This window comes from Semicossyphus pulcher, unplaced genomic scaffold, assembly GCF_022749685.1.
Source record: "Semicossyphus pulcher isolate SPU_LCO1_2020_fin unplaced genomic scaffold, fSemPul1.0.p SCAF_11, whole genome shotgun sequence".
Classification (NCBI taxonomy): domain Eukaryota; kingdom Metazoa; phylum Chordata; class Actinopteri; order Labriformes; family Labridae; genus Semicossyphus; species Semicossyphus pulcher.
In genome coordinates this window covers 24,782,277-24,793,324 of record NW_027211615.1, presented here as the reverse complement: position 1 = coordinate 24,793,324, position 11,048 = coordinate 24,782,277, and the positions used below count along the sequence as shown (strand labels likewise).

The following is an 11,048-nucleotide window of genomic DNA, read 5'->3' as shown; positions in this document are numbered from 1 at the left end:
GACAAGTCGATCCCTTCACAAACATTAATTTATAAGTGGTGATTTTCATCACCAGGAACATTTTGTTATTAGAAAACATGGCCTAAATCTACAGTCTGTATGAGCCACATGGGGTCCTTTAACTTTAAATCATGTGCAGATGTTTGTAATATGTAACACGTTATGGGAGGACAGACCTGCCCAAAAGAAATATAATAATTTCAAGTTATACGACCCAATGGGACACTTAATTCACTATAGATTCGGGTCATGTTTTTTTAATTAATTTTAAAGAATGTTATCCTTTTTGTAGGGTTTGATTGTTGAGGCAGTTTTTAATGAATGATCTGTTGTCATGGACACAGCTGTGGGCTATCATGCGGATGTGTGTTTAGACGTTGTGTCACTTTATGATTTAATTGTCTTGAGATAAGTCCTCCTGACCGAGACATTAACCTTTTCTAATAAATCACTGCAGAGGGGCTGACTGTGTGCAGGAATTCATTTTTCTAGGGAATTTCACAACCTTTATTTTCCTTTGAAAACATTTTTCAGTTTATCTTTCATGATGTTACAAATTCAAGCTGATTAATGACTTGATTACCAGAGGCTTTAGAGGTTTGTTTTCTTTGAGGCAAAGCAGAAAATCCTTATGTAAATACGCCCTTTTCAAATAGAATGTCCAAAACCTTCAACTGCAACTCGGAAATCTAATTTTTCTTGTTAACTTGTGTTTATCTGGCAAATTTAAGAGTTAAAATCCGCCTGAAGAGAGATGGTCAGTAAATTAATTGAAGAGAAAACTAAATGGAACATTCCAGATGCTGTTTATCTTTTACTTGAGTGATATTTAACTTAATATCTTCAGGCTTTGACAAATGAGGCTTTTAAAGACGTCATCTTGGTCTTCTGTAACGTTTTATAATTCCTTTTTTGGCACGTTTATTGATAATAAAAATTAACTGTTAGTTAGAGCCCCAAACAAACTTGTCCAGTAACCTGTTTCCACTTGAGGATACTAAACACAAACCAGCCTGATTGGTGCGCACATGAAACACGATTTGCTCTTTACATTCTTTATTTATCACCCTCTTCCCTGTACCCAACAATGTACACAAAAATAAAAATTCTCTCTCTTACAATGAAAACACAAAACCAGTGCAGGATGCCGGTGGTCACCGTTAAAAGTCCGTAACTACATTCAGAGATCTTTTCCTATAAACAAAGAAAAGTACAGCGGGTTACAAAATCCTCATGATATGTGATGGGGAGCAATTTTCTCTCCAATATCAGTCCATCAATACATTTTTCTATTTTCAAATCGGTACAGAGGCACAAAAACTCAACATGATAGGCAGCTGTAGTGTTTCCCAAAGACAGGAAGTAAGGCTTTTATTCTGAAGGGACTTGGTTTGAGGTCTAAAGGATGAAGTTGTTAGGTGCCTAAAACAGGCATGTTTTTTTTCCTTAATGTGGGTTATTGCAAAAAAAAATAAAAAAAGGAAAAACCCACCTATTTAGTGCTTTGGTTAAATTAAAGAAGAAGAATAAAATCTACCCAGAGTGTGATTTAGTGTTGTAGATGTTTTGGGTTCACGAGAGACACAACATATCGATATTAGGCAGCAGCAGTGGACACTGACGAGGGCCTGCCCTAACAAAAAACAAAGTCAGCCGACATGGAAGAGAACAATATTTACATGAACTGTATACAACTTAATTTATAAATACATTTTAGGTATAAATTAGAAAAATACAACAAAAAGCTACTGTAGTTCAATCAGCTACTGCTACTCTCATTTAAATCTGATTATTAACCCTCTTTATATTTGGTGAAAGATAACAGAGAAGATAAAAAAAAAAAAAAGGCACAGCAATGAATAATTAGAGCAATTTATCCCTGCACATTTCTAAGAGTCAAGACACTAAATATCCCCATTGCAACAGACATTAAAATATAAATTAAGACGATTTAAATGTAATTCAACAACAGAAATTCCCACACTCAAACAGCGCCTACACTAGCATCACCGGGTACAGTTCTCTTAAATAAATTAAAGGCTTTAGGGGGTTTGAGATAAGTCGACAAAGAGAGCAGCTGATCTACCTCTGCTCTCTCTTCCTCTGCAGCACGCATCGTACAGTGTGCCTTTCACACATCACAGGAATACTTCAACATTTAGAAAAGAATAAAATGATGTGCTCTCTTAGGGAGAGATTGATACCACTTTCATGCTTGTACCGCAAAGACAAAGCAGGTTAGCTTAGCTTAGCACATAGACTGGAGACAGGTTGCTGTCTAAACTTAACATAAGCTCAAAAAAATGAAGTTACATCTTGTATCTGCGATTCACACAAAAACTAATGTGTTAGGGGGGCCTTTCTGTGTGGAGTTTACATGTTCTCCCTGTGCATGCTGGGTTCTCTCCGGGTACTCCGGCGTCCTCGCACAGAAGGACAAATGACATAGGTTCATTGGGGAATCTAAAATTGCAAGTGTGAGAGGTTGTCTGTCTCCATGTGTCAGCCCTGTGATTGACTGGCGACCAGAGGTGTAACCCCGCCTCTCGCCCACTGACAGCTGGGATAGGCTCCAGCCCCTCCACGACCCTGAACATGTCACTAACGATGTCGCTGCATTGTTTAATCTCTAATCTCTATTACTCAAACCTTCAGATTTCAGTCCGGAACCTGTTCTCTGCATACTACATATGCAAAGGTTCAAACATGATAACTAATATTTTCCTTTACTGTACTGTTCTGTTCTGTATGCACACCTGCTACAAAAGAAGCAGCTGTTGTTGCAGTGCTCGGCCTGCCCCTTCAAAGCCGATGATTCATGCCATCAGTCGATAAGACCCCCTGAGTCTACTTGCATTTTGTGAGTTGAATCAATTTGTTTTTACAGCTGTGTCATTGTATGAAAAGTAATGCAGCAACCACAGCAGGAAGGGCAGTCACCAGCAAAGGCTCAAGATAACCAAAAACAACACTAACTGTAATTTTAATGGTGATGGAAATTGAGGGTAACATGGTACCATACAGCTTGATGCAGGCCAGAGTGACGAAGACGCTCTCTGCTCCGGTGATGACTGTCAGTGAAGTCAGCTAAAAGACTCCTGAACCAGACACAGCCTCCTCTACTCCTGACGCCTGTGACTGACTCTTCGGCTGACACTGCTGTCTACACGAGAGACGCTCTGTGGTGCGCTGGGATTTCATAACTGAATATGAGCAGACTTTCACTTTCTCTGCAGTGTGGAAACTGATGTATTCAACTTCAGGATGATGAAGGAAAGCATTAAAACATGTGTCTAATAGGTAAAAAACAGTCAAATCTTTAGACTGAACAGCCAAATCTGAGTTATTATGTAAATAATGCTGAGCTAAGCTAACTGGTGTCTGGCTGTAGCTGCATTGTTATGGTACAAACATGAGAGTGGTATCGATCTTCTCATCTAACTCTTAACTTTTAGTGTGAAAACACAGTCTATGAATGTGACTGTGTGATGCAGAGACTCTTGACTGCTCCTAAAAACATACTCTCCTATGTTTAAGGATTTAAATGCTGTACCGTTGTAATCGCCTTCACACATACAAACACCCTCCCACAGTCTTGTTATGTACAAGCAGCTCAGCCGGGCACAGATGCTACACGTAGACCAGGTCTCGGCCCTGAGTCGCAGAGCCGCCAGCCGCCTCCTGCACCGCGTCCTCCGAGTCCGCCTCGTCCTCGTTTAAGTCCTCGTACCCGATGGGTTTGGGGCAGCTGTACGGGTGCCCGTTGTCGTCAAAGAAGCGGCGGAAGGTGAACTCGTAGAAGGCGTGTTCAGGGTGTTTCCCGTTGCGGAACCAGCCATTGAGGGTGTCGTTGTGGTTGTCCTCCCCGTCGCTGTCGCTGCTCCACAGTTTGTCGGGGTCCACGGGGTCGAAGTTGGAGGTGTCTGTGGAGTGAGCGATGGTCGGGACGTAGGGCGCCGCCTGCTGCCGAAGATCGCTGGAGAAGTCGATGCTCCTGAAGAAAGGGTGAGCTTTGATTTCATCCGCTCCGTTCTTTCCGAGGCGGTCCTCGGGGCCGCGGCAAAGTTTGACTATGAGATCCGACGCCTCTGGGCTGAGCTTGGCGGGCGGGGGAATGTGCAGCATGCTCTTCCAGTTTATCACCTGGTGTCAACAGCAGAGAGGCGGCATTAAGACACAATGAAGTCTGAAGATGCAAAACATTTCACTGCAGGTGCCTCACATACCTTCAGCTGCGTCTCCAGGGGCGTGGTCGCTAAGAAGGGAGGCTGTCCGACGACCATTTCATACAAGATGACACCGACGCTCCACCAATCACAGAGCTGGGTGTATCCTGCAGGAGATTAGAGACGTCAGTCACAATGCAACAACATCATTCGGGAGGGTGTTAGAGCTTCTTGTCGCTTTTGTAATCAGTTCAAAGTGTGTCAGCTGTGCAGAAAAGATTCCCAGCTTGTTTTCTAATTGATTGGTTTGTTATTTTTTAAGCAAAAATTACAATGCAAGGGTCACAGCTTCTCAAACTTGACACTCATTTCTTCTGTTAAATATAGTTTCTTCTGCAATTTCATTTAAAAATTCTGTATTTGGCTTTCAGTTAAATTGATTGATGATATCTTTATGGAAAACAGAGAAGTGGAATCATCTCTAACTTTTTCACATTTCTGTGTCATTTATAGATTATTAATATAAACAGTTGATAACAAATAAATTAAAAATCTTTATCTGATACTGAGAGAAAGGGAAAAATACATTTTGGAAAGAGAGAAAACAATAAAGACCAGGTTATGATCCACCGTACCTGTTCGGAGCAGCACCTCTGGTGCGATATAGTTGGGCGTCCCCACCAGCGAGTGTGCCAAACAGCGCTGGTGCTGCCGGGCCTTCCTCCTCTCCAGAGGCTTCAGGCGGTCTGTACAGCGGCAGTTTGTTGCGTCCTCCCATTCTTTACTGAAGTCCATGCTGTCCTGCCTCACATGGTCACCTGGAAAGAGAACGCACAACAAACTCATGACTCCTCTTTACAGTCAGTCCTCTTTACACTGACCAGCTTTCTACCAGGAACCTGAATGAAAATAGCAAGTGAACATTAAACTAGTTTTATATGGCCTGTGCAGGATTACCACATATTCACTGCGGATGACCTTTAAACTAATTGTGACTAAAACATCCAATAGTCAAATATGTCATTATTTTCTGATTTTATAGTATTAAAAGGTTCAAAGTTCGCTGCATCAAATAATTTGAAAGTTATCTGATTTCTCTTTCTGAAAGGTTTGAGCCTTCGTTCATTTCTGTCCGAACTTAAAGACTAAATATCAAAACAAAGGTTGTTGAAATGTAAATCAAGCTGAATTTCCCAGCCAGTCTGAGCCTCTCTCTTTAATATCGGCCTTTGAGAATTTATAACACATGTAGTATTTAAAGGGGGAATAAGATTAGTTAGATATTAGTGATACCCACCACTCTGATAGTACTTGGAGTCATGTGTCCAGCGGAAGCCGGTGCAGAGGCCGAAGTCAGTCAGCTTTATGTGCCCGTCTCTGTCTATGAGGATGTTATCCGGCTTGATGTCTCGGTGGATGAAGCCCATCTTGTGGACGCTCTCCACGGCGCAGGTCAGCTCTGCGATGTAGAACTGCGCCAGCTCTTCTTTGAAGATGCCGAGGCGGATGAGAAGGCTCATCATGTCCCCTCCAGGTATGTACTCCATGACAAAGTACAGGTTGTCCTTGTTTTGGAAAGAGTAGTAGAGACGCACCACCCACTCGTTGTCGGCCTCAGCCAGGATGTCCCTCTCTGCCTTGACGTGGGCCACCTGATTCCTCAGCAGCACGTCCTTCTTACGGAGCGTTTTCATGGCGTACAGCGCCGCCGTGTCCTCTTTCCTGGCCAAGCACACCTCGCCAAACGCTCCGATGCCGAGGGTCTTGATTCTTTTAAACATGGATTTGTCCATCTTGGCCCGCTTTAGCCGGATGTAGTTGGACTCTTTCTGGCAAAGCATCATGCGCATCTGCTCCTGAGCTTCTGAAGACAAACCCACCTGTGCACAGGACAAAGTCAGAGGTGATTTATGGCCCACGGAATCTTAAAATGGCTCAGAAAGGTTGCATAAAAACACACAAGTAGTCCTGGTAAGATATAAATTGACGTCAAAGTCAAAGGCAGCGTAGAGTTAGGGGGAAAAAGAGATTGAGTATACAAGGCCCTGTGTGAGGAGGTTCCACAAAGATACTAGAGGGGGAGGGACCAATAGAAAACGACGATGTAAAGGGGTCAGGATTTTGAGCTACATCCCCTGATAAAAGGAATAAACCGAAGACACTGAAAGGAACCCACGGCAAAATGCATTAAAAAGAACCTATTAATGCAGACACTTAACTTTTCTCATGTATTAATCATCACTTAAGTCAAACACAAAGATGCACAAGCAGTTACATGATTAGTGAGATGGAAGTCATGCGTTTCCTTCAGCCAACATGCTGCACGTTGTACATTTAAAATACATGAAAGCAGTCTTAACATAAGCTTACTTGCATAACTGATGTGTGCAGAGTATTCTGTGTCACAGAACAGCAGAGATACCTTTACCTTTTTTTTTTAGATCAGCTGTTAGTGACAGCAAGGAAAGAAAGAAAGAGAAAGAACAGCTAAGAAACAGCATGAAAAGGACATCATCTCTCAGACAGATACTACAACAATGATAAGATAGTTGGGAAACAAGTTTGAAAATAGTAAAAAGTATAACTTTAAATAGCAAAATTGAAAGTAGATTCGTCTATAACTACAAGTAAGTTCATAGATAAAATAAAGGGAGTAGTGTTGTTGATATTCTCACCCTTTGCATCTCACTTTCCAGCTGCTTCCTCCTCCGAATCCTCTGCTGATGGTTCTTCAAGATATTCTCCACATGCTGCTCCATAAAGAACTTAAAGGCCTGTGGAGAGTACAGAGCAATTCTTCCCATCTCCCCTCTCGGTTCTTCATCTTTCTTGTTACGGCGGACAGGAACAGGCGATGTCGTGATTTGCTTCTTCTCCTTCTCTGTCGCTGAAGTGCTCTCAGGGCTTTCTGTCGTCTTGTCTCGGGAGCTATCGCTGCCTCTCTCCTCTTCAGCGGGCTCCTCTCTGCCTGTGCTGAGCTTATTGGCCCCTGGGTCGTAGGCAGGGGGGCTAGGTGTAGCCTGCTGCTGGAGGAGATGCTTAGGATAAGGCGGAGGAGGGCCCTGGTAGCTGGGGACTTCTGCTACGACAGGGATCTGAGGAACAGGGGCTGGGGGTTCTGGGTACGCAGGTGCAGCTGGAGGCGGTTGCGCCCATGGCGGGTGTGTGGGAGCGACAGCAGTGTGTAGCTCAGGTTTCTGGACACGCATGCTTTTGACTGGCTGCAGGATGGGAGCCTGGGTGATGGCGGTGACGGTAGTGGCCGAGGGTTGGGAGCTGGCTGGGTGGGCTGATCTGCCGTTCAGCTGGTGGTTGTTGAAGGAATTTGAACGGACTGGCTTGTTGTGCTGCCAGGATGGGGACAGATCCTGGTTGCTGCTGTTGCTAGGGGAAGACTGGTTGGAGGCCATGGGAGCCTGGGACCAGGACTGAGGAGGACCTATGTTATACAAATCAAGGTTGTGACTGTTCCTGTTGGGGACCAACATGGACTGAGGGATGTTTCCCCCGTTGGCGTAAGAGGGGGAGGATGAGGGTCCTCCTGCCTGCATCTGCTGATCTGTGGGACTGTGCCGGCTGCTCTGGTTGACCGGGTATGGGGGAGGAGGCTGCCTGCTGCCCCCTGACATATAGTCTTGCTGAGGAGAGCCATTCTGTGACCAATTAGAGGGGAAGGTGAACTTATTCCCCCCAGAACTTTGCATTATGATGGGCTGGTGGCCCAAAGGCACCGGGCTGATCCTATCAGGCCAGGCACCCTGTGGTACTGGGGAGATTCGGGGCACGTGGTAATCCAAGTTACCAGAGTAGCGCTTGGTTGACGGGTTGCTGTCCCAGGAGGGTGGAGGGGGCATTGCACCGCGGTTTGGTGGAGGTGTGACACTGCGCACCTGAGGCGGCAGTGGGGGATTGACCCTCTGGCTGTTCGCAGGGTGACTCTGTGGGAAGGCAGGAGGTGGTCCGGGGCTGTCTGAGCGGTACATCATTCCATCCACCATGAGAGGACCGTGTCGAGGGGCCAGAGACTCCTTAGACCCTTTCCAGCTCGGCCTCCTCAGCACAGCCTGCTGGATGTGAGAACCTCCTGTAGACACCAAAAAATAGCAAAAAAAAACAGTCAAAGTGAATAATGGAGTAAAGAATATTACTTGTAGCACTTCATTCTCATAGCTGACATAAAGAAAACTGCACTCCATCTTAAAATAAAACAGTTACAGTGTGAAAAACATAAAGGAATTAATAAATATGCATACAGCATAAGGGCCAGTGCACTCTCTGGCCCCAGAGCCAAACTCCCAAGACTATGTAATTAAGCTGTTATTTACAAGATATATCTAACATAAGTATTTCCCAATAATGTGTTAATATTATGTTTTATTAAAAAGGTCCACAGAAGTTGCCAAATCTGCAGAAATAACTGTGCATACTAAAAATGGTTAACAACAAACTGTAATGTATGTCATTCCTTGAATGTACTGTTACTGTCATTATGAATGGACTAAAGGCCTAACATCTTCCATTACATGATGCAGTGACTCATTCCCTTTTATCAGCAGGTATTGTCATTTCTTTGATCAAATGTCCCAAATCCTGCAAACAATATCAGGGCTGAATGAACACACCTTGATGGAATATAAAAGAGAAAAGCCAGCATTTAGTCCCAGTAGACGAGCACGTACCTGGGGCTTTCAGACCCGTAGAGTTTGGGTTGGCAACAGCCATCGGTTCCCTCATCGGGTCCTGGTAGGTCACCTTACCCATGTAGTCTATAACTGCCCCCATACTGCGACTGTTGCTCTGTTTAATAGGCAGAAAAAATAACATTTAAGAGTTTGGGCAATCAAAGTGTGATAAGATGCTGTACATAAATGTAATATGGGAATATGGCAGATTCATTTTTCTGAACAGTTTATGTATTTTTCAGTCTGCAAGTCAAATTTTTTGACTAAAGGTGAAATATTTGTTATTATCCACATCTTCAAAAGTGTTATTTTAGTCAACCATTAATTCAAAACTTAAAGGTATTCAGTTTAGTTGATAAAAAAAGGAGAAAAGCTGAGAGTCCTCACATTTGAGAAGCTAGTACCAGAGAATAGATGAGGTTTTACTTTAAAAAACTTAAAACAAGTCATGAAAAACAGTTGCAAAATATGTTTTTGTCAGTCAGTTACTGCACTGCACTCTGGTCCATTACATACCTGGATTAAACACACTGGATCAAAACAAGTGGCAGCTGCCAACTGGGAAATTACCTTGGTATTGTCACCTGTACGAGCTTGTTGTTCCACTTTGCATACTCTTCATTTTTTAAATAATTCTCCCATAAACAAACTGCTCAAAGTGATTATTCTCTCTTACAGAGTTATGTTTAGAATGAAATTCTTCCACAATCCTTCACAAAAACCCGCCTCTGTTTCAAAAACACAACAACAACAACACTCAATTCACCTCCTCGAAACCAGCAGATGGGGCTTCCAGTGACATGTGTTTGTTCACCTTAGGGCCTGAAGTGGGCTCATTGGCAAAAGGCAACAGGGATTCGCGGATCTCCTGTAAGGCCTTGTGGTGGGGGTTTTTGGGGTTGCTGCAGCGCCCCTGTTGCCTTGAGTCCTCAGGAGGCATTTTTCCAGGTCCACTAATGTCCACTTTAGGGGGGTCAGAGGGTTTGGACAAGTTGCGCAGGCTCTTCCGTATTTCCTGCAGCATTTGTTGGCTGTTGCCGCTGTAGTTGCTGGTGGGGAATGTCTTGGGTCTCATCTGCCTGTATCCTTCGGGTTTCTCTCCTCTCTTCATGTAAGAGCATGTATGAGGACGATGGAGGGGATGAAAAGGACAGCACTCAATCCAGGGTATCAGCAGAGGATGGCAGATGATGACTGACTTCACATCTGCATTCTGTTGAGTGAAATATACAAAACACGTGGTGTGAGATAAGTAGGTATACAGAGTACATGTTATGCTACCAAACAGGTTGGGCAAATGAAAGGTAGAGAGTACTTATTACCAGACACTAACAGATAAACATTAACCATATGATGCTTATAAATCAGCCTCGCTATAATGGGAGTTAATAAGCTGAAAAAAGTTTCATATTAAGAATTTAGCCATGTTATTCTGAGCTTTGCTACAAAGCGATATAATACCATAGAAGAAAAAGTATACCTTAACATAACAAGAACCCGTACACTTGCTAGTGTCGTTAGCAGCTACGGCTAACAGAGCGCTACTTCAATGCTAATATTCTTGCGTCAAGTATTGTGAGATCGACGCTGAAATAAATTGTCACACTGCCCCAACTATCTCCAGTAAAGAACGACACAGAAGCTGCTAACTGGATTTTTCGGGAGGTGTAAAATTAAACGGCGCAGCAGCTTCTCCGCGGCCTGTGTGTTAAAGGCATCCATTTGCTGCTAGGCTAATACAACAACAGGTTGGGAACTAGCTAGCTTCTAGCTCGAGAGCACAACTGGCAACAGTTAGTTAGCCGTTAGCCGATAGCCGTGTCTGACAACTTACCAGTGTCCGTTATTGTCGCCTTCCTCGACACTTTTCCTATTTTGCCAACAAAAGATATTTCCTTGACCTTTCTCGGCGTCAAGGACGCGAGTTTAACTTAAAATGTCCTTGTTGTGCCGAGGTGGCTTGTTCGTAGTCGCGTTGAATTCCTGGGATGTCTGAATGACAAGTACAACAGCAACAAGTTACACAAGAAGGAAGCGCGGCACACTTCCGGTGATTAGGGATTTCAAAATAAAGGAATAAAAGTAAATCCTAAGGACAGTTTTTAAAACTGTTATACTATTACTAATACATTTAAAAAATAATAATACTTTCGTTAACTGAAGCAAAAAATAACGACAGTTAAAAAAAACTAAATAAAAA

General features: G+C 43.5%; 1 protein-coding gene across 1 annotated transcript; it reads right to left on the bottom strand.

The window, feature by feature from the left end:
* Window positions 1-1,463: 1,463 nt before the first annotated feature.
* On the bottom strand, window positions 1,464-10,830 carry lats1 (large tumor suppressor kinase 1). The gene is made up of 8 exons (XM_069655864.1): window positions 10,683-10,830; window positions 9,615-10,061; window positions 8,846-8,963; window positions 6,842-8,250; window positions 5,464-6,046; window positions 4,802-4,984; window positions 4,227-4,333; window positions 1,464-4,143 (listed from the first exon to the last, which is right to left on the bottom strand). Exons 2-8 carry the CDS (start codon window positions 9,957-9,959, stop codon window positions 3,631-3,633), a joined length of 3,258 nt encoding a protein of 1,085 aa, XP_069511965.1. The 5' UTR covers window positions 9,960-10,061; window positions 10,683-10,830; the 3' UTR covers window positions 1,464-3,630.
* Between the last annotated feature and the right edge of the window lie 218 nt (window positions 10,831-11,048).

Coding starts and splice junctions, on each gene's coding strand:
- lats1 (XM_069655864.1), bottom strand. CDS start 9,959: ATGAAGAGAGGAGAGAAACCCGAAGGATACAGGCAGATGAGACCCAAG. Junction 8,251..8,845: donor TACGGGTCTGAAAGCCCCAG/GTACGTGCTCGT, acceptor TGGTGTCTACAG/GAGGTTCTCACATCCAGCAG. Junction 4,144..4,226: donor CCCTGGAGACGCAGCTGAAG/GTATGTGAGGCA, acceptor TGTTGACACCAG/GTGATAAACTGGAAGAGCAT.